The sequence below is a fragment of the Oryzias latipes genome, chromosome 8, assembly GCF_053564925.1.
Source record: "Oryzias latipes strain Hd-rR chromosome 8, Olatipes_Hd-rR_3.1".
Lineage (NCBI taxonomy): Eukaryota > Metazoa > Chordata > Actinopteri > Beloniformes > Adrianichthyidae > Oryzias > Oryzias latipes.
Window position 1 is genome coordinate 4,288,060 of NC_136244.1, and position 22,549 is coordinate 4,310,608.

At 45.0% G+C, this 22,549-nt stretch overlaps 1 protein-coding gene across 6 annotated transcripts in view; it reads right to left on the minus strand.

Moving 5' to 3' along the window:
- Positions 1–22,549, minus strand: part of wizb (WIZ zinc finger b) — a 38,333-nt gene that overhangs the window by 12,490 nt on the left and 3,294 nt on the right. For 2 of the 6 annotated variants that reach the window (XM_023957984.2, XM_078951199.1), the window contains 10 exons: positions 22,200–22,333; positions 20,629–22,113; positions 16,223–16,651; positions 13,977–14,399; positions 9,211–9,333; positions 5,555–6,100; positions 5,044–5,478; positions 4,469–4,972; positions 3,054–3,599; positions 2,772–2,983 (listed from right to left, as the gene is read on the minus strand). In XM_023957984.2, coding sequence (XP_023813752.1) covers positions 2,772–2,983; positions 3,054–3,599; positions 4,469–4,972; positions 5,044–5,478; positions 5,555–6,100; positions 9,211–9,333; positions 13,977–14,399; positions 16,223–16,651; positions 20,629–22,113; positions 22,200–22,333 — 4,837 coding nt within the window. The remainder of the gene's footprint in view (positions 1–2,771; positions 2,984–3,053; positions 3,600–4,468; positions 4,973–5,043; positions 5,479–5,554; positions 6,101–9,210; positions 9,334–13,976; positions 14,400–16,222; positions 16,652–20,628; positions 22,114–22,199; positions 22,334–22,549) is intronic. The other 4 variants (XM_078951200.1, XM_023957988.2, XM_023957986.2 and 1 more) reach the window with 4 other exon arrangements.

A 22,549-nucleotide genomic window follows, 5' to 3' on the forward strand; every position in this document is an offset into this window, starting at 1 on the left:
AGTACATGTCTTATAAACAAAAGAAATCTAAGAGCCTGACTGAACATTTAGCACTTTGCACAAGCTGATTCTCATGAGATCTTGTTGTTGTAATGTGGTGTAGAGCTGCTGTAACAGCTTCTTTCAAGTTTTTCCAACTGTTTCATTTCTACACACTACGTTGAGTGACATACTGTCACAATTCTGACAGTTATTATTATATTATATGGCAAAAATAACATTTAACTAACCGATATTCAAATATGACTTACACTAAAGACATATAAAGTGCAGATTTTCCCCCGCTTTCTAATTTTACTCTTCCTATTAATACAAAGGTGAAATATCCCACTTCACAGCCCACTGTCACACCAAAACACGTGAAGCAACACCTGCCTGTGTGGAGCTGCAAAAACATCCCGACATTTCCTTGAGCTCACCAAGATCCACCAGGCTTTAAACCTTGTGCTATCTTATGGGGTTCAGATGACCCCACTCCCAGCGTTAACGTGCCTCAGAGGCACGTTAACGCTGGGAGTGGGGTCATCTGAACCCCACTAGACTGTGCGCTAAACCTTTTTTCTTCAATGATTTGAGATCCTCACTGGTTTCCATGGATTACATTAAATTCTCTTCACTTTTATCCACCTTTGTCATGGTAGGGATAACACGTCAATGTAAGGGTGGGGTCATCTGGACCCCACAAGATAGCACAAGGGTCAAAGTCCCGCATGACCATTTATTTTTAAATAAAAACATTCCTAGGTAATTATGATGACTTATCACAACCTACATGTCTTAAAGAGTCACATTTCATGTTTAGATGAAGTCTCTGTTTTCAAAATCTCCTCTACATGGGCGTGGTCATCGGTGCTGAGCTGAGTAGCCCCGATGCCCCCTTTCTGCGAGCCGTATGTTGCATGAGTGAAAAGCTTGACACACTGACTGACAGTCCCTATTCTCAAAAGTTTCTCTTTAGCGATAAAGAAACGGTGGAAAGTGACGTATTTTGGGTTCCAAACCGACACTTTTTGAAACTGAATGTGTGAACCAGACCATTTCATAAACTTACACAGGAAAAAGAACATTGATAAGTCCATGAAAAAGGCTTTGAATCAGATTAGAATTTAGGCTACATTGCAGCAGCCAGCAGTACTGCCAGTAGCTCAGAACTGATTTGATGCTATCACATGAAGATTGTTGAATTCACTCACAGCAAATACAATGAAAAGCCAGGAAGAAAGTGACTATTTGCACGTAATTTTAGAAATACCTGCAGCCTTTTTGTGTAAAAAAAACCTATATGTTACGTAAAGCTAGTTGTTACGAGCTCCTTCCTCCGCACGGACCCAGAGGAAGGGTTACGTTTAGGATTACGGGTTATGGTTAAGCTGCGTAAGAACACAGAACCCGATTCTTGTGGTAGAGCCGGTCAGTTTCAGTCGATGGTACAGACGCGATCTGAGTTCCTGCGATGCGGTTTGAGTGACGCAAAGGTCTGGCGGCACCACAATTTCAGCAGCGCGGCATATTTTCTACCCGTCTGAATCAAACGGTAAACAACAGTACTCGTCCTGGCTGCTGCTGGGTGAAGGCGGGCACACCCTAGGCAGGAAATGCAGCAGTGTGCCCCGTTGTCTTCTCCTGCACCTGAGCTTGTGCGCGCTGGACGGGGCAGATCAGGGAGCTTGTGCAACGGGTATGCAGTCCTGGGCTGTTGTGACATCACAAAATCTCATTTATTCAATCCGAGCGTCTTTGTTGACAACGATTTAAAAGGAGAAATACTCAGAAATGCAAAAATGAAATGATTTCTTATTCCATTTGTTCTCTTTCATAAGAAAAACGCCACACGTCCATGTCACAAAACTTAAAAAAAACAATTTTCATCGGAGGGGGACTTTAAAACTGTGAAAGTTTGAGATTATTTCACCTTAAATCCAACATTCATTTTGATGTCTTTCACATATTTTTAGGGATTACGTATTTTTTAATCTAAAAATGTATTCTAAACAGAGTGAGGAGTATCAAAGTGGCTTTTCAGGAGCCACAATCAGAAAAATCAATAAATGAAATCCTTAATTAATTAATTAATTAAATTCCTTAATGATACATTTATGGAACAAAACATGTTTGCTTACATCTTCCAGTGTAATTTATTATCACACTGATTATTCAGCTTTAGGCTAACTAATCTGTTTCTGGGAGAAAACTGCCTTAAATGGATCAACTGGGATGTTTGACAGGAAGTGCTTTTTCTGTTGCTGTGAGGAAACGACAGCTCAGAGAAAAGGTGTGACAGTGTCGCAAATGCACCAGAAATCTGATTCAGGAGGGGAGGGGAGGGAACAAAGGAAAAAAGGAAAAAAACATACATTTTCTTCCATCAACAGCTTGCTATAGTTTATCTGAAGATGAAACATAAGCTGCCAGGCACCCCGGTTACTATGGCAACTATCAAGTCGTTCTGGCATCTGTCTCCACTGCGATTTTTAAAGTATGTAAAGACAGAGGATCTACAGTGAGGCTGGGAGCTGAGAGACAAGCACATCTGAAGCTTTCCGAGACACAAAATGTCTGTCACGCCACCAGCTGGGGCCTGTAAGACCTCAAAGCCTGTTCAGACACACAGGGAGGGGGGCGTCTGTGTCAAAACGCGGCACAGTGGGAAGCGATGTTCAACCACAGGCCCGGTTTCTTCCCATGACAGCTTCCAGCTCTTCTGCGGGAAATAAAAACCTCGGCGGCAGCTCTGGTCGGAGCGCCACTGCTCCGCGGGGAGCTGTCCTCACCTTCTTGAGGGCGGAGCGGTTACCCTGCATGTAGCTGCGGTGCATCTCCAACACCTTCTGAGGCCTGCTGCGCATCCAAGCGCTGAGCGTCTCGATGGGCGATCCATTTACACTCCACTCAGTCACACCGAACTGCCGGAGGTGGGCCCGAGCGTGGCTGGCCAGAGCCTTGCGGTTCTCAAAGTAGAAGCCGCACAGCTCACAACTGGGATCTGGAATGAAGGGGGGGGGGGTTAAACGGCAGGATCGCCTTTTTTATGACCTGGAATCCTTTGAGCTCACCCTGATGCTTCTCTGGGGAGGGTTTTCTTTTGACGGAGAAATCCCGCGGCAGAGGGGGCGTGGTCTTAAGCCGATGAGGAGATGAGTGCGGCGCCTCTCCTGACCGGGACTCCCCAGACAGAGGCCGTTTCCCCAGTGGGGACATCCGGAAAAACCTTGCTGCAGAGGTGGTGCCAGACCCGGACCCCAAGCCCGGTTTCTGGACCCTTGGCCCCGACTGCACCAAACTCAGGGGGGAGTTCCGGTACTTTGAGGACTGATAAAAGCCAAAACTCTCCGAACGGCCCACTTTCTTCTCCCAGGACGGACTGCTGGCTCTATGGCTCAACTCTTTTTTCACCCCCTGGTCGGAGGAAGCGCCCAGCCCCTTCTTGTTCATGACCTCCCTCAGGGTGTCGATGGGGGAGCCGTTCACGCACCACTCGGTGATGCCCATTTGCCGCAGGTGGGAGCGAGCGTGGCTGGAAAGGCCTTTCCGGTTCTCAAAATACTCCCCACAGAATTCACAGCGGATGTCCCTTGTAGGCTCCACGTCCGGAGACTTGGCTGAAGACAGAAGAAAAGCCGTCCAGTCGACAGTTTTCAAAAGGTTAGCTTTACAAAAACACAAGTTTACTGTCGTTAAAGACCCACTCCAGTGTTTTTGCCATCTTCTCCTGATGATGGAGGACAAAAACAAAGAAAATGACGCTCAAAATAGCATTCCTGAGTAATCATTTTTTGAACAATTAATTTGAAATAAATAAATAATTACAACCACTAGACGGCGCTGTAGGTGTGTGTTTCAGTATCTTCCACTGACAGCAACACATAAGAAGAAGCACCGCTCAGTCTGAAGCCTTCAGTGACACAGAAGATGTTGAATTTAAACGATTTGTGAACTATTTATTGTATTGACAACAATTAATGAAATAAATCCATCACTCAATCAATCAATTAATCAATATTTAAAGGTTTGCTCGGGGAGAAAAGAGCCAGTGAGGACACTGAAGAAGAGCCTTCGACCTTAAAGAAACATAAAGCTGCACTTTACCAAAAAGTTTTGCTCCAAATCCTCATTTACCGAGATGGTTGTTCCCACGAACCAGAAGCCGCTCCGCCTAAAGATTATCTGCCGACTGTCTCTCAAATGTTTCACAAGTTGCAGCGGGAGAGTGTGTAAACAGATGGGTGACAGGAAGTGGGGGCGGGCTTACTCCATGCCAACAGTCCCGCCCACAACTCGCAGGTGAATTTTTAATGACCGCTGCCGCTCTGCAGAAACTACGTCCTAGAAAAAGACCCCGGTTTGTTTATTTCAGCCAAAAGCAGCATCATCGTTATTTAAAGAACGACTTGAAAGAGATCAAAAGATGACTGGAGTGGGACTTTAAAGTTTTATATTGAACGTTTCCATGAGAAGTGATTCGTGTTACCCAAGTTGAGGGGGAACGCGTTGTCAGAGCTCCAGTTGGAGTTAGGAGCGCCGCCTGAAAAGCCTCCAGACCTCTCTGCAGCCGCCGGAGCCGTGACCTCCAGCTGCACCGGCTCGCTTTTCAGCTTCAGGCTCAGACCCCCAGGAGGAGCAGAAGACGCCGAGCTGGACTTGGCTCCCGAGGGCTGAGGAGGACTGGAGGGACGGGCGAAGGTAAAAGGGAGGCGACTGAGGAGGCCCGCAGAAGGAGAGGAGGAGGCTGTCAGAGGGGAACGAGGAGGTCCTGGGGAGGAAGAAGGTGGGGTTTTGAGATGATTCTGAGGAAGAGCGCAGGGCAGGCCCCGCCTTGTGATGATCTCCCGAAGGGTGTCTATCGGGGATCCGTTGACAGTCCATTCTGTGATGCCCATTTGGCGCAGGTGGGACCGGGCGTGGCTGGAAAGCCCTTTCCGATTCTCAAAATATTCCCCGCAGAACTCGCAGCCGATTTCCTTTGGAGGTTCACCTGAGGGAGAAAAGAGTTTTAAAACCTCCCACAGATAACTGACGTGAAAGATCCTCCTAAGCTGCACTCACTGTGTGGAAGAGCCATCAGCTCCCCGCTACTAAGGCGGAAGACCTGCATGGAAGAGGCCTTGGGACGCTTGGCAGGGGGACCAAGTAAAGGCGAGGTAGCTTTGGATGTGGATCCACCCCCTGCAGCGGTCACCTTGTAGAGGAGGGACGGAGAGGAGGACAGAGTGAGCAGGGACTGCTTTGCGGAGGAGACGGTTGAGTTGAGGCCCTTTGGTTCTGCGAGGCTGTCCAGCTCCAGCGTGCCGGCTTTGTGCTTGAAGTCATCGGTGTCGATGAGCTGGCTCAGCAAGTCGATGGGCGAGCCCTTTGACTCGGAGTACTCCACACCAAAGTGCCGCAGGTGCGCTCGAGCGTGGCTGGACAGGCCTTTGCGGGTCTCGAACCAGGCGCCGCACAGCTGACAGACGATGTCCTTACTGGAGTCCATCTCCAGTGCTGCATAAGGAGAAAACGGCGCCGGGCTAAGACCAAAGGGGGGGTGCAGAACCAAAACGACAGCAGTGACACCTACCGAGATTGAGAGGAGCATCGTTCTCCTGCGGCGCCCACAGGGGTTTCGCCGTTTCCGCTGATGGCGTGGCAGAGAGGCTCTTCATGCCTCCGGCCTTGAGCTCGGGAGAGCGCAAGGGGGAAGACACAGGCAGCAGAGAGGAAATGGGAGCTTTCTTCACCACTGAAGGAGAACCGGAGACAGACGAAGCCGGAGAGGCACCAGGAGAGGGTGTAGGAGCCGGAGAGGAAGATGGCAGCGACACAGCTTTTGCTGCTTTGGCCAGTAAGAAAGCCGGGATGGGCTTCTCGTCCAAGTCCATGTCTTCTAAATCCTCATCTTTTACGGGAGCGGGTGGTGAGGGGGTCGTAGCTGGAAGAGGATCGGAAAGAGACAGGCTTACTTTGCCGTCTGTGTGGCACTCCTTGGCGATCCGGCAGAGGTCGGTCGGTGTGCCGCCGCGGCGCTCTGAGGCGGTGACGCCCAGCTGTCGCAAGTGGGCGTGGCTGGACAGGCCACGCCCACTCTCAAACCGAGAGTCACACACTTCACACTTCAGGTGTTGGGCTAAAGCAAGACAAAGAACAGAAAAGAGTCTAAGAATTTTTTTCTCAACCCTTTAACACCAGAGCTTTAGCTCCACTGTTGACCTTCTCTGAAACTGTTCTTTGCATAATTTTAGCAGATTCTGACGCTAAAAAAAAATATGCGACACTTTAACATAGTAAAGTGTTTACACAATCAAAAGAAATCCACTCATCTACTTAGAATAAAGGGGTTTTGTGTTTTATGCAACACTTTACAATAGTAAAGCTGCTGTTGTCAACTATGGCGACCATTGGAGTTACGTTAATTGCTCAAACAATTGAAGAGTTACGGTAGTACAAAGAGAGTTTGTTATGTTGTGTCGCCGCCCACATCTCCCATAATAACCCTTAAACACCGGGGCTTTAGCTCCACTGTTGACACTCTTTGAAATTACCGTGACTCTGCAACCATTTACAGATTCGGATGATCCAAAAGCGGCTTTGCCCCGACATGCAACACTTTAAATTAGTAAACCTGCTTTAGCATTGGCTGGAATTATTTCGATTGCTTAAACAATCGTGTAATGTTGTGTCGCTGGCGACATCCATCCATTTATCCAATTGACGTGACCTTAACACATTCTGAAACCGACAAAGTGGCAACACTTTACTCTAATGAAGCTAACTACATTAGTGAAGCTGCTATTTTCCACGTCAACATCCGCTGGAATTACGCTAACTATTTAAATGGTCAAAAAATTACGTTAGTCAAAAAATGCTTGTTATTTAGGGTCACTGATACAAACATTTAATCAACGGAGCTTTAGCTTTAGCGTTTACACTTTTTGGACTACAGTGACTATTTGACCGTTTACGCGTTAAATGTAATTCTAGCTAATTCCGAATCAGAGGAAAGCAGCTTTGTGCTGACATGCAACACTGTCCGGTAGTGACGTGTTTATGCAATCAACGTAAAATCAGCCGATACTCTACACGTCAAGTAACGCTCACTGCATGAGCGGTTGAGCATATCGCTGCAAAGCCCGTCTAAAAAGCGTGTGGGAAGCCGCTGATTCACGATGATCGTGTTACAGTATGTCAAAGAGCCTGTTTTATTTAGGTGCTGCTAAAGGGGTCATGCGGGCAGGAAATCCTTTGGTTTTCAATTTTTTTGTGTGTGAAAACACTAACTTAGGCTGTGTCCGAGTTCCTTCACTACTCCATTCTTACTGCACTATATAGTGCAGACTTGTAGTGCCGTCCGAATTTACAATTCCAAAATCGAGTGCCCTAGATATTTCCCAAAAGTCTGCGTGCTTCGATGCTCACTAGATTGGCGAATATAGAGCACAATGCATTGCGCTTGAACAATTTTTGCCACAAAAAAAAAAGTATTCTGTTAATAAACCATCAACATTTTCATCATCAGAACACATAAATATTGATCACAAAACGCTCATATCAGTTACAGTTCACTTTGTGAAATCGATGATGTCATATTGATGGTTTAGAAGAAAAAAGAAAAAAAGTGACGGAATTGCTTTAAAAATCCAGAGCACTAAATAGTCCCGCACTATATAGTTTTGTAGTAGTTAGGGATTAGGGTGAGAATTCGGACACAGCCTAAGAAATCTGTCTTGGTTTGTTTTTATGACTCGAGTTCTAAAATATGCATTCCAAGCAGCAGATAAGTGTACTGTGATACCACACATCACTGAAAGCAGAAAATCTCCTTCTCCATCGAACTCTGTTCTTGGATTTGCTGCACCCCAGGATTAGAAAACAGATTAAAAAACACACCAGCTTATCTTTAAAAAAAAGCCCAAAGAAGAATACCATATTTTCACGACCATAAGGCACACTAAGGTCTTCTATTTTCTCCAAACTGTAGGGGGCACCCTATGAGTCGGTGCGTCTAATGTGTTGTTGTGGGACGTAGAAGAAGACGGCATGAGAACAGGGGAGGGAAGTGTGGACGTGAACAACATTGGTCCACAAGTGGAGGAAGCTGGAAAAAAAACTCCGACATGTCAAGAAGACGCAGCTGAGTTTCCGAGGAGAAAATGCGACTCGAGTGATGGATTAACGATCAGCGATCAGCTTGGAGAAGCTTCTCTGCCGTCACCGTTCGACTGAGGGCAGTAAGGCTTATAGAAGAAGCTTTAGCTTTCGTTTTATGAAACGCCGTCATCTTTCCATCCGGGCAAGGAATATGGTGCCGCAGTGACTTCTGCTGCCTTCTTAAAACACACACTAGCACGCATGTTTAACCGGGAAGTGTGAACGTGCCCACGCCTCTTAACCCGGTGCGCCTTTTGTTTGTGTTAAATACCGAAAAATCACCCATAACTGAGACTGCACCCTATAACCTAGTGGGCCTATGGTCGTGAAAATACGGTAGCTAAAGGGGACTCCACTGCCTTACATAAATAGTAAGGATGTCACTATTCTTATTGTTTTGTAATAAACAAAACATAGGCCAGAAATGAGGTTTGAACCGAATCGTGGTAAATGATTTCATCCCTAGTAGATAGCTGTAAATATGTGTCAATTACTGCTGATTTATGTTAACTTCCATCCATTCATTATCTTAACCTGCTGTATCCCCTGTGAGGCTGCCGGAGCCCAGATTTAACCAGCCCCACTACGAGATGCAGGTAGAGTATTTTATTATTCATGTATTTTATTGTATATTTGTTGTTTTTTATGTGCTTCTTTTCTTTCTTTGTTTGCTTTTGGTTATTTTTGTCATTTTCAAACCATCACCCCCTTGCCCATGCCAGGCCGTTGCAGGGCGATTATGCCAACTTGCAAGAGTTCAAAACTTAAAAACAGTAAATGGAGGAGGAGAGAACGCTTCAACCTCTGCACCAAGAAGCTCATCCTCGTCTCTGCGTGCAATCACAGACAAACACTACAACTATTTCCACTGGGATGATGATGAAACTTTGGGGTAATTTCTGTACTAGAAGTGTCTCAACACCTAAATCCATCAGGACGCCCCACAGCGTTGGGGTGTCACCACACCTAAACGCTGACCTGGGGTCGGCTTCCTATTTCTGCCCCTGACAGGTGAGATGAGGCCGGGCTGCAGAAAATCCAATGTGTCATCATCACTCTCGGATCGGCGTGCCCGGATTTCCGCCTCACCCTTGGTGTCTGCATCCTCCACGGTAGATTGGCTGCCGCCCACGGCGTTCCCCGGACCGTCGCTCACACCATCAGGGGCTGAACGCTGCAGATCCTCATCATCTTCTTCGGCACCATCAACCCCTGATTCAAAAAGATTTATACTCCTTTTAGATCAAACACTTTTAGGCAGTATTTCTTAATAGTCACAAATATGAATAACATATTTTTTTAAAGCTGTGACTTTGTAAAGATTATTGAAGAACATCCACTGAAATGATTCCTGTCAAAAAGTGATGTTAGCTGGACTGAATGCAACAAACATGGCAGTCCCTGCAGTCATGGGACAAAAGTCCCGTTTTCTGCGACAGATCGGTGAATCAAAGAGACGGAGACAGACAGACAATGCTCTTTGCGTGATGGGCGGCTTCCTTTCATCTCCTGATGTGGCACCTCGGAGCCCCGCGTTACAAGAACAACCTTTATCACAACAACAACCGAACCGAACTTGACACCCAGAACCAAGCCGACTCCTTCAAGTACTTGTATTACGCTTGACAGATCCGGTAAATTAGAATAAGATCAGCGATTACGGACACTCGGGGTCCAGAAAGTTACCTCTGGGTTCAGCTTTACTTTACAAACACCGGAGGATGCAAGAAAGCTGCTGTCTGCTATCAAAAATCTAAGTAAAATGGCGAAGATTGGGCAACTGTAGGTAATTTGGGAGATCCCGCAGCGCTGTGAAACACCGCACGTCACGGGAGAGAATGGAGAAAACTCCCAGACGTTCGGAAAACACGCCAACAGTTTCGCCAGATTACACAAATTCCGCGTTAATGTTGCCAAACAGCGACGGCGAACCGCTTCAAGGGGCTCGTGCCGAGCATGTCACCGGCTACCTGCTTCTCCTCTCTAGGCGCTCGCGCGCGATTTATACTTTTTGTCCCCCCTCTTTTCTTTCTTTTTTTTCTTTCTTTCTTCTTGTCTAGATGTACTAGTGACAGAAGACCCACGCGAGACGTGCCGCGCGACGCCGCCGCCGCGTGTTGCGACAGGGGCACGCGGGAGATGACGGCGCGCGCTACTCACCGGTCCGCAGTGCATCGGACTCCCGGCTGCTGAAGCTCGACAGTTTCTCTCTTTTGTTTGGGTCTGCAGGGAGGTGGAAGCAGCCATTTTGCCCCCATATGCACCGACAAGCTAAGGCGTGACCAATCGAGTAAAGCGGGGGGGGGGGGGGGGGGGGGGGGCATTGAGTGCCACTTTTACCGTGGGCACCGGGGACACTCCATGCACGCGCACACATAACACCTCTTACGGATGATCGTCTCCTATCTGAACATGCCTTTCATTATAGAAACAAAAGCTGCAAAGTTTCACATTTTTGACAAAAATTACCTTAAAAAGCTCAGAATTTCTCTCATTTGCATCCTTTTTACCTCTCAGTGTGTCTGTTTGCTCCCTTTAAAACAAATTTCCGTGCCTTTCTTCCTCCCTCCTTCAGTGTTTTGTGTTGTTTTCTTTCATTTCTCTATTGTCTACAGTTAATCATTCGTCAAATTAGCTGCTACACGCCTGTCCAGAGATTTGCACATAAACTTGGTGCTCTAGAAGTTTTTAGCCTCATCGCTACATGAAAGTATTTCCTGTATATTGCATTTATAATGCATGGAAGACACAGATAAGTAGATATGTTTATTTATTTTGAAGATCGGTAATCATGTTTTAATGTCTCGGTTCATTCAGAGACTCTCCCAGTATGGTGAGCTTCACCATCTACTGCAAGAGCTGCATCTGAATGACGGCTGTTCCAGCGGTACATCCGTCTCTCTGTGACCCAGTTTGACCAATTGCTTTAATTGCCAGAGTTCAGACTTTTAAAGTCTTGGCTCAATTTGCACTGTGCCACCTAAAACACATTGCTGCCATATTGACACACCGTGCCCGACACTCAAATTGCGCCGCAGGACCCCTGATCAAGTCCGTACATTGACTTAACATTGAAAGTGGACGCCCCTGATGCGCAAATCGTGTTCGGTGTGAACACAGCTGAGGCTACTGGGATTGACCATGTACAGGTTATGTGGGATTTTGGGTTGCCCGGCCTGAGCAGGGTCATAGATAGATCTTAAGGGGTGTGCAGGTGTGTCTTGCAGTTCCTTTGAGACCATCTTAAGAGATGTTATGAAAATGGATTGTAACATTGTCATGTGTGTGGTAAGTGTATTGTTAAGTATTTAAAAAGCTACTATAAGATGCACTTACGATGTACAGGTCATACTGTTGTACGGTGCCCTTATGCCACACACAAGTCGTTACTAAGGTGAAAGTTGCTGGTTGCTAACTGACCCAGCACAAATGCCAAATGCACATGTTTGTACACGTGATACAACGGGGGCCAGTAGGATGGCCACACAACTACAGTCAGATTGTCTAGTTTTTTTAATTTATAACAGTAAGGCTACTCGCACGGAGGATACAAGGAGCCTGCATTCATCGCATGGTATAAGCCCCTTCATCAGGATTTGGGAGGGGCGTGAAAAAAATCAAAAACCCGTACAAACCCCCTCTTCTCACTTAATTCACCCGCAAGGCCCGTTCACACCGGGACGAGTTTAACGCCTCATGACTAAACAAAGGGCACCAATGAGAGTGTGCACACCGACGCGAAAAAACGCCACGCGTCAAAGCGTCAAAAAAAAACCCGCCTCGGGTTCGTTTTTTTTTTTTGACGCCTCGCGTCGAAATCTATTCAACCAATGAGAATGGCGCTTTTGCACAGGTGTCTGGAGCTTCTGAAGTTACAGTAAAACACAACTTGGGGGCGCTCAAACACAAAACTGCCTTGCTGAGCACACATACCAGCGAAGAAGATAGACGCCGAGTAGCGTCTACACAGCCGCGAAGAAATAATGACGGACATTCTAAAATATCCCCGAACGAAGCACCAGTTGGAGCTACTGGTGCTTGAAATCTTCATGTTTTCTTTGTATTAATCTGACAAGCGCGTAAATACTTGCTCTCTTCTTCTGAGTGAAAAGCGACTTTAAGAAGCGTAAAGTTGCGCAGCGCCACCTTGTGTACAGGAGTATTTCTGTTTACATTAAGCGCCATCTAATGTCAGGGAATGAAATTGCATGTTCGCTCGGCTCATCGTCAGCGAAAATCGCCTGGGTGTGAACACAAAAAACGTGGCGAATAACGCCTGGCGAATATTCGTCCCGGTGTGTACGGGCCTTTACTTTACCCAATTGTGTTGTTAAAGTGTTTGCTACGACCTGTTCATCCCAGCATGCCAGTAGAAAAAAATGTGCATGAATATTTTCACTCTGCCTCCATAGCCGTCTACGACATTGATGTTTCATATGCGCCACGTGTGTGGCACATAAAGGTTTGCCTATTTTTCACTTTTCCCTCACAAAAGCCAGTATCTACTCGTAGGGGCAGTTGTTACTAAGGCTTAAGTTATGTATTTTGTCTTCTCTCAGATGTTCCATTGTTTAAGTCTGTCTCGGTTAGACGGACTTAAACATGAACATCTCTGCTAAACATCTCTACTGCCTTTTAAAAGATGTTGTGGATTTTTCTGTTTATCTTCCTCTTGTTTTCTGTCATTACTGTAGTAACTACCTTATCTTGTCAGGTATGTTAGTTCCAGGTGTTTTTGTACCTTGAATTTATAGATTATTCATATGTTTTGCACCAGAACACACAGCCACATTTAGAGCACTTTTACAATTGACCTTTTGGTCCGCATATTGTTTCCTTAATATTCAACTTGATCGGTCAAGGGTAAATGGAGGAGGATTCTGATAAAATACCCCAACCTTAATCCATCTGAAAACAAGGGTCATGGTTTAGTTGCAAATAAACCCTAGTGCAGTTCACCAACCATGTGAATGCAAATATTCTGGTCACCACAGGGAGTGGACCTGTCTGAGTCTGGTTCTGCTGAAAGGATTTTCCTAATCTATCATTTAAAGGAAGTTTTCTTCTCACCTGTCACCTTTTACCTGTTCAGTTGGGAATTACACTGAACACCCTTTAGTGGTATCTATTGGTCTTGTACATAGCCGATTACTATACAGTTAAGACAAACTGGCCTTACTCAAATGACCTGGTTTTGGATTAATACAATTGTAATTAGATTATTATAATTGGTCTGATGTTTTTTTGGTTTTAATGCTTTGAGACACCCTCAGTTGGGAAGTGGCGCTTAATATATAAAATGAATTAATTAAAACTGAATCTAAATGGGATTTTTAAGAACCAAATGTGAAGCTTACTAAAGACTGTAAGTGATTGACATATTTCAAAGTACAGCCAAAAAAAAGCAGCCAAAGCATAAACTCAGAGAAGCACAAATAAAAATTTTAGAAGGTTTTCAATGTCTGGTTGTATTAAAAAAAGGTGATAAAGGCATTTCTAACAAGAAAATTAGCTCAACAAGCAGGCATTTAGTTATTTTTTTACCTAGTATGAACTTCCTTTAGCTGATACCAACCCCAAGCTAGCAGACATTCTAACTGCAGACCTCTTCAAAACAGTTTAATCGCTTCAGTGTTTGATCTGTGTCAAAACAAACTATTCTAAACAAAGATCTGAAGATTTTTTTATCCAGATGAACAAAGTTTATTGGACTATTTGGGTGTAAAAGCATCACTAAATGTTTGGCATTTCCAGTGTAGCTGGACAATAGCTTAAAGATTCACCAGTAACTACAATTCACACCCAAAATCAACAACTGCATTCAATTTTTAGATAGTTGCAGAAATTGAACATACCTCTACAGTCTTCCTCTCCATCCTTTTTCTTCCATTGATGGCAAGACGCTGAAGCCACTGCATTCAAATCAGAGACACACGGAGTCCTTTTGCTTGTCCCTCCCTCAAGCTTAACTTTTATAATCCCATCTTTGTAGTTTCTTTCCTCATCATCCTCTTCGCCTTCTTCCTCCTCCTCCTCCTCTTCCTCCTCTGAGTAGCTGCTTTGACTTCTGGGGGGTGCTGTGGGGATTACCAGGTCCGGCCGACTGGAAAACAGTTCCCTCAGAATGTGTATTGGCGAGATGGTAATGTCCCAGTTTGTGATGCCAAAGTCACGGAGGTGCGCCCGAGCGTGGCTAGACAGGCCAGCCCGGGTGTCAAAGCCGGCCTTGCAGAACTCGCAGTGCATCACACTGAATGTGTCTGGATCAAAGTTGGCAACTGGGGACAGAGAAGCCAAATGGACCACCGGTCAGTTCATGAAACTGAGTGCTTTCATGACATTGACCAAAGTAATCTACTAATTTATTATACAGGTACAAAATCCACACATTAATAAACTCAATGAAACACTGCAAGCTCAACTATCCCCAAAACAGTGCCCGTGGTGCAGAGGTAGAGCAGTCGACCTACAGTCTGTAGATCACAGCTTCTGTTCATAACTTGCCCATTCATGTGTCAAAGTGTCCTAGGGCAAGACACTAAACCCACATTGCTCCTGGTGTTATGGGTTGGCAACAGTGTAATTTTACATTCACACCAGGCATGTAAACACATGGACTGTCCCCACTCGATACTAACATATGTACTCACAGTTGGAATAGGCTTGGCACAAAATGTCAAACAAAATGTGCCGGTGCAAATCTCGAAAATCTTACTCCAAGCTTTTCCTTTGATGGCTGTACTCCGACATATGAAAGACTTGGTGCCATAATTTTGGCCGGGCACAAACCCCAATTATTAATTTCTTATCCTTAATGAAGGGGACACAATCTATACATCAATACCAAATCAGGGTCCCTTGCAGGTCAAAGTTCGATATGGTTTAACTATCACGATCAGTGGCCATGCATTTTGTACATGAAGCCCGAAAATTGTTGAAGAAACCTTTGTAACTACATGTGAACGCAAGAAGTTTAAACCCGGAAACCCAAAACACATATATATTTGTGTTTACATAGACTTTTTAATTGAATATGGTCTCTTAAACGTGTTACTGATGGTGGTGTGAATGTAGCTTAAGGCAGCGGAGTCACCATCAGTCTGTCAATGTGTGTGTGCGTGGGTGGACAAATAGGACTGTGACTGTAGAGCCCCTTGGGCCTTCTAAGAAGGTATTAAAGCACTATATGCAGTAAGTATATGCCATTTACCATTTGGTGTTGGTTGACATTTGTTTAAATCAAACTACAAAAATGTACATTCTGTCATATTCAAAAAAGCATACTGGTATAAATCCCACCTACACTTTTTCTGTTCATGGGTTGAGAAATCCTGGCTCCCTACTGCAGCTTAAGAAAATGTGTCATGGTTGACTAGTGACTTTGAGACCCTAGATGTAACCCTTGTGCTATCCTAGGCACTTTAACATTGGGAGTTGGGTCATCTAGACCCCACAAGACAGTGCGCTGAACCTTTTTTCTTCAATGATTCTTGATCTTCACTGGTGTCCATGGATTACATGAAATCCTCTCCACCTTTATCCACCTTTGTCATGGTAGGAATAACACGTCAATGAAGGGTGGGGTCATAGGATAGCACAAGGGTAAACTGTAAGAATGTAGCTGATGGATAGATGGATAGATGGATGGATGGATGGATGGATGGATGGATGGATGGATGGATGGATGGATGGATGGAGTCCACATTTAAGCTCCATCACTCTTTCTTGAGCACTTTTGCCTCCTTTGGTACAGCACCACTGCAAAATATTCAAAGCAGCCTCTATATTGTCTCCAGAAATGTTCTACTGGAGCCCCTTTTTTTTCATCTGCTCTGCTCCAACTGGTAATCATTCACAACCACTGACTGGTTTTCTTCTTTTAATCTGAATAATTTAGAAGTGAAGAATTTTGCAACGGGAGTGCTGACCTTGAGGCTTTAATTCATAGAAGCATCTTCATTGGCTCAAAAGCCCGTGATGCAACAAAAAGAAAAGATCTGAAATACTTTGTTGTGCTCAGGCTAAAGGTAAAATGATATTTTATCTCTGAAGATAAAACTCAACTGGATACTAGTCATTGTTTTAGAAAAATGAAAGAGACCTTTTTTCTTCTTCTTTTGATACGAGAATTTCTTCTCAATGGCGTTGACTTCTTCAGGTGAAATAAAGTGGCGCACGTTGTAGCTGACACCCACTCGGTTCAGGTGGCCTCTCACGTGATTGGCAAGCCCAATTCCATTGTGAAACCGATCAGGGCAGTAGGGGCATTTCTTCTCCACGGGCTTCAGCGCCTCTGGGTCCTCATCTGAGTCGTCTTCATCTAAGATGTGGTGTGACAGGAAGTGCTGCACATCTACCTCGTCCACATCGTCATCGTCACTGTCAGTTGGGGCCGAGGCAGCAGTGACCCTCCTGCTCCTCCTCAAAAAGAAAACCTTTCCATCTTTGTCCATTTCCTTCTTGTCCTCATCTTCTGCAGCCGTTTTAGTGGGCAGTGATAATGTAGCATGCACCACTGAAGAAGACTCTTCTATAAAGAAAAAAGAATTGGATCATCAAACCAAAAATGTTCCTTTTCATCTGCTTTTACACCCTATAAAATACTTCACTAAACTTTTGCCTGCTCCCCTTTGACACCATAAAACTACTATAGATCACATCAACAAAAAGGATTTTTTTGCAATCTAGGGTACATAGGTGAGCTTCACACTTAAAACACTTAAGAGATCTATAAGTATACGCATTCATCCCTCACATCAAAACAACACCCCTTTTTTTTCCCATATTGTGTTTTCTAATCCTTCAAATTATGATTGAAACAAACAGGCAACCCTTTAAGTAAATATTTCTGCTCAGTCTCAATAACGATCAACCACAAATGTTCAAGTAGGAGCCATTCCTGTTGACTAGTAGGTTGACGTTGGAGCTAGCATGCTAGAGCATTAGTTAACATCATTGGCTGTAAGCTAACAACTGGCCAAACTGAAAGCCAAAACGGAATTTCTACAGCTTATTTTTACTACCTGATTTTCATATGATGGTTAGCAAAAAGCCCTACTTGCCCCCTACATGTCCTCTACCAAGCATTTAGCAGTCTAAGCTACTGTCCAGGCAAAATCTGTTTGCTCAGCTGCTGGACAGGACAAGAAACACTTGGTTTCACAGTAACACGTGAAGTACACTAGCTTTTGGGCATCTTGGGTTAAGACATTTACTGATTTCCATGTATCCACAATGAATACAATTTTGACATTTTCTTTAACAACTAATATATCGTAGCCACACCCACATTTTAACATGATATGTTTCATTGTTTAGCTTGGTACAGTTTTTAGCAAGATGTTTATGATTGTTTCTATCAGACAAAAAAGGAAACAAATGGCTGTACTTCAACTTTGACACATTTTGACCAATGACTCCAGTCCTGTCTGTCTAACAGAAAGACGCTCTATACATTTGAAAAGGAGCACGATTATCCTATTTCCTGGTTATGTAGAAGGCTTTCAGCCAGTTTAAACCCAGGGGTTTAAACAATAAGATCTCGTGGTAACATCCGAGTGTAACAGCAAAAACTTCAGGAATGTGTTCTGTAGTCTACTTGGTTTGTGACACATCCCACACAATTTTCTCTTTAGAAAAAACAGGTCTGGGTTCTTATGGGTTAAAAGAGTATCCTTCCATTTCTGGCCCATGTTTGGGAAGAGCTTGCCTCCAACAAGAACAAATGACTTGTATGCATGTATGATTGCCTTGATAAGTTCCAACAGGTAGGATTTCTGCCTGAGTGATTATTATGAGCACTCCTGTGTCTTCAAATCCTTTCAATGAACAAGTCATGATGCCGTCATCTAATAAAGTACAGTTATTATTCTTTTGTCAAACTAGTGCTGATCTAAAAAATTAGAGATGCCATCTGTCAGAACACTGTGGCTGAAGCAACCTAAACGAAATCATGCCCTCGGAAGCAGAACAGACCCTGGATAGGTCTTGAATGGCCATCTGTTCGTCTGGCCAAAAAGCTCTGGTGCACAACTACTGCTCCAAAAGCTTGTCTGTGTCAAAACCTCCAACCAACTGCTTATGAGACACCCATTGAGCAACAATGGGCGGTCGTGGTGCAGAAGTAGAGCAGTCAACCTCTGATCGGAAGATCGCAGATTTGGTTCCCACCCTTCCCGCCCATGTGTCGAGGTGTCCACGGGCAAGACACTGAATGCCACATTGCCACTGGTAGTTATGGGTTGGCGCCAGTGTTTGGAAGCAGAGACGCCATCGGTGTGTGAATGTGTATGTGTCCATGGGTGAATGGGACTGTAACTGTACAGCACTTTGGGCCTTGAAGGAATCTAAAAAAGCACAAGTATACACCATTTACCATGTTTGGAATTGTTCATAATGGCTTGCGTCTCTAGATTAGTTTGACTGAAGAAAGCATGTTTAAACCTCTGAGGACGCCATGATGTCAAAAGGAAGTGTCCTCTACAAAGGTCAGAGGACAAATCCTCGAGGTAGGGCTGTTGTGGCCAAACACTTTTTACGGGGGTGTAAAAGTGCAACAATTTCGGTGTAATGGATCTTAAGTGAAAATTTCTGATGGCAACGTTGTATGACAGGCAGTAAACAATATTTTCATATTCACAAAAATGTTTCCAGCCCTGAAGTTTGTGTCAAAAAATTTTGTTAATATTAATATTCAATTTGTGGTTTATCGTTTAAATTAAAGGTCTATATAATAGCATGCTATGATACAGAGACTTTTTACAAAGATTCATTTCATAAACAATGATTACTAGCATGCTACATCACAAATTGGCATGCTATTAGTATGTACTGTTTATGTGAACAAAATAACTCTGGGCACATTTTAATGATTTAAAAACTTTGATCTGGCAAAGAACATATAATATATTTAAGGCTTTGATTCCTATAAAAAATTCATATCATGAAAATCATTGCTTTCACAATGGGAATTGGCAAGTTACATGAGCTGCAGCTACAGCAAAAGTATTTTCATACACCCACTCCAATGAAATAGATTTTTTTGGGTGTAATTTTAACATGTTTTTGTAGCATTTTGCTCAAGAGAGCGAACACATAATAAGACAATTAATAATGAAATTGCATTTCTGAGTATTTCTTTTTTAAAATGATGTGAATCGGGAGTAGAGGAAAAAATGCCATAGCAGAAAACCTGTATCAGTGTCAGATTTGTTACTGTCAGTGGGTCACAAGCTCCTTGCTCCGCTCCATTCCGATGCCTGCAGACAAATGTATCCATGTACGTCTTTGATTTCCTCGTCTGAGCTGGTGTCTGGTTCAAAACTGTACACCAATTGCACCAGTAATGTAAGGTTGGGGTTGTGGGGGGCTGTAAGATAGCGGGAAAGTGCGTAAACAAAGGGATGTTGTTTACGAGGCCACATTTCCAGTGAACTCCTGCCGCTTTACTGAAACAAAGTCCTAGAAAGTGACACTTAAGAAAAAAAAAAGTAGATAGGAAAAAAAAAGTATAACCCTAATTAAAAAGACCACTGGGAAAACTTTGAAAATACACCAAAAGATGAACAGAGTGGGACTTTAACCCATGTGCTATCTTAGATGACCCCACCCTTCATTGACGTGTTCTCCCTACCATGAAAAAGGTGGATAAAGGTGAAGAGGATTTCATGTAATCCATGGACACCAGTGAAGATCACAAATCATTGAAGAAAAAAGGTTCAACGCACTGTCTAGTGGGTCTAGATGACCCAACTCCCAATGTTAAAGTGCCTAGGATAGCACAAGGGTTACTGGGTTTTAAAAGTATTGGTGTCTCGCAAGACAATGTACCATTAGCCTTCAGTGAAAGTCATAGTCATTTTGGAGCTAGTTCACAGTAACTGATGAGGTTCTGGACAATCTATGCTCAAATCATCCTTCATATTGTAGCTAATACTGTGGAATAAATGTTGATGAACGCATCTCCCCGTTTTAGGACCTTTTTTTTACACTGAGATCAGTGAACCAACATGTTTCCACGCCAGCACTGCTCACATACAAAAACTATTACTGTTGAGCTTAAATGTTTTTGTCAGGAAACATAAAAGACATAACATAAACACAAAATCTTTCATTTAGAATCAGGATTCAGTCATGTGAATAGCCTCTCAGTTTTCACCTCCTGTGAAAGATCTCATTTAACTCCTAAGTTGTAAAGGAATGGAATATTTTAAGCGTGGCTGCAGTTTGGTGCAGAAAAAGTCAATTCAGTTTAAGCTGAAAGGAAATCTACAAAACTGTCAGGGTGAACTAGTTTAAGGTCACAGAGCTGAGAGATGTTTGAAAGAACCCATAGTAATGGAGCAACAGAGTTGGGTAATCATTCTTGCAATAAGTCACCTATTTAAAGGAAATAATGGGACCGTGTTGGAAGAATTAGCTTTAAAAGTCTCCTTATAGCGGGTTTTTCTGTGAGCATGAGATAACACGACGTCTGCATTGTGTTTTTCGAGTGCCCTCTGCTCTCACCGGTGTTGGGTTTCGCTTTTGTTCGGGGCTTCCCTCCCACAGGTGAGTTTTCCTCAGAGGTAGGCTCCTTTCGGCGCTCTCGATCCAGTTTCTCCCTTCGACTCGACGATTCATCATCCATTTCAGGATTAAACTCGGTCCAGGTCTTCCCTCGCGTGCTCAGTCTCCTGCTCCCTACTGCCTGGCTTTTAGGCTGAGCTGCGGCACCGTCTGGAGCGGCTTCGTCCTCGGGGGCAGTGATTCCGTGCTGGCTTTTGCCTTGAGCTGCTTCTGGGAAGGATCCAGACTCAGAGAGGTGAGACCCTCCATCATCGTGCTTCCCACGAGCAGACACGTGGTGAACAAGTGTCTGGTGTTCCCTCAGTGTGCTTAGACTTGAAGTCAGGAAGGCACAGTGACCACACCTTAGGGAGGTGGATGCCAAAGTCGATGCTGAGCCAGGAGAGGGGGAGTCAGCCTGGAGAGCAGGTTTTTTTCTATTGTGGGTCTTGGAGTGATTAGCCAGAGCCTGTGATGTTCTTGTGCTGAAGTTACACTTGGTGCAGACAAAGCGGCGGCGGTAAGAAGACACGGTTCTGGTCTGAGCCGGGATTCCAGCTGAAGTCAAAGGCGTTGCGTAAAAGTCCTGGTCTGGTGTTGAAAGTGAAGCAGGAGACAGAGGTGGAGATTTGACTATTTCTGGGGCTGACATTTTGCCTGCATTGTAAACTGGGCCCGTGTGTTGTGCAACGGCCGGGTGGGCAGGATTCTCTTCGTTTTCTGCCGCCTCATTTCCGTTCTCGTTCAGCTTTTCGATCTCCTCCAGGATCTTCAGGCGGGACTCGCAGTGCCGCCTGTGGTGGTCCGCCAGCGCCGGCCTGTTGGGCAGGTTCCACCCACACTCGGCGCACTGAAAACTCCTGCCCTTTCCCGCACGCCGGCCCCCCCCTGCTGTGCTCTGACTGTGCTGGGCCATGTGCTCCTTCAGGTGGACCTGCTTTCTGAAGTAAATGCTGCACTCCACACAGGTAAAAATCTCTGGCGCCTCTTCCTCTGCCTCTTTAGGCTTTTTCCCTCCTCTCCCTCTCAGTTTCCTGGTCTCCGCCGGTCCTTCCTCAAAGCCTTCCTCAAAGTCGTAAACCCCTCCCCCGGGGTGAACTGGTCCACTCTTTGCAGCTTTACACCTCAGGGGGCTGCGTTTGGTCAGCTTTCCAGATTCCGATTTGTTCAAGCTTCTGAGTCCGGAGAAGGGCCGGAGCAGAACCCGCTTCTTCCTGCACCGCTGGATGAAGGTGCAGTGAGCCCAGGGGGCAGGAGGGGGGCTCTCTGGGTCCGAGTCCCCGGGGAAGGTGTAAACGTCTCTCTCCGGCTGCGGGACTTGGTTCCTCTTGGGCCTCGCCTCTTTCTCGCTGCTGTCCTCCTCAGCCTCCATTCGGGAGCCATCCTTTGGTCTGGACAGGAACGCCTCCCCTCTCTCAGAAGCGTCCCAGGCGCCGCCGTCTTCCACTGAGAAGAAAGCAAAGGTTTTCCTGGTGGTTGGAAGAACCGAGGGGAGGAGATCAAACGTGCAGCTTCCTCCTTTCGGCACCTACGTTCTTTCTGACCAAGCGGAGATGCATCGGCGCTCTGGCGGATGTCACTGCGTCTGTCCACGGGGGGCGACGGGTCCGTTTTACTGCTGAGGCGCTGCAGTTTCTCCGCTTCACGCTCCTCTTTGCTGTCAAGCCTAAAAGAAGGGAGAGATGGATGACATCTCTGCATAGGAGAAGTTTGAATCATTTATTATTGTGACAAAGTTGCATTTCAGTACCAACATCAGAGGACAGGATAAAGCAATTAGGATTGCATCTTTATTTACAACAAGCACCTATTTCGTTTAAAGGGACTATTTTATATCCTTTAAAGAAAACACAGGTCATACGACAGATTTTCTTTGCACAAT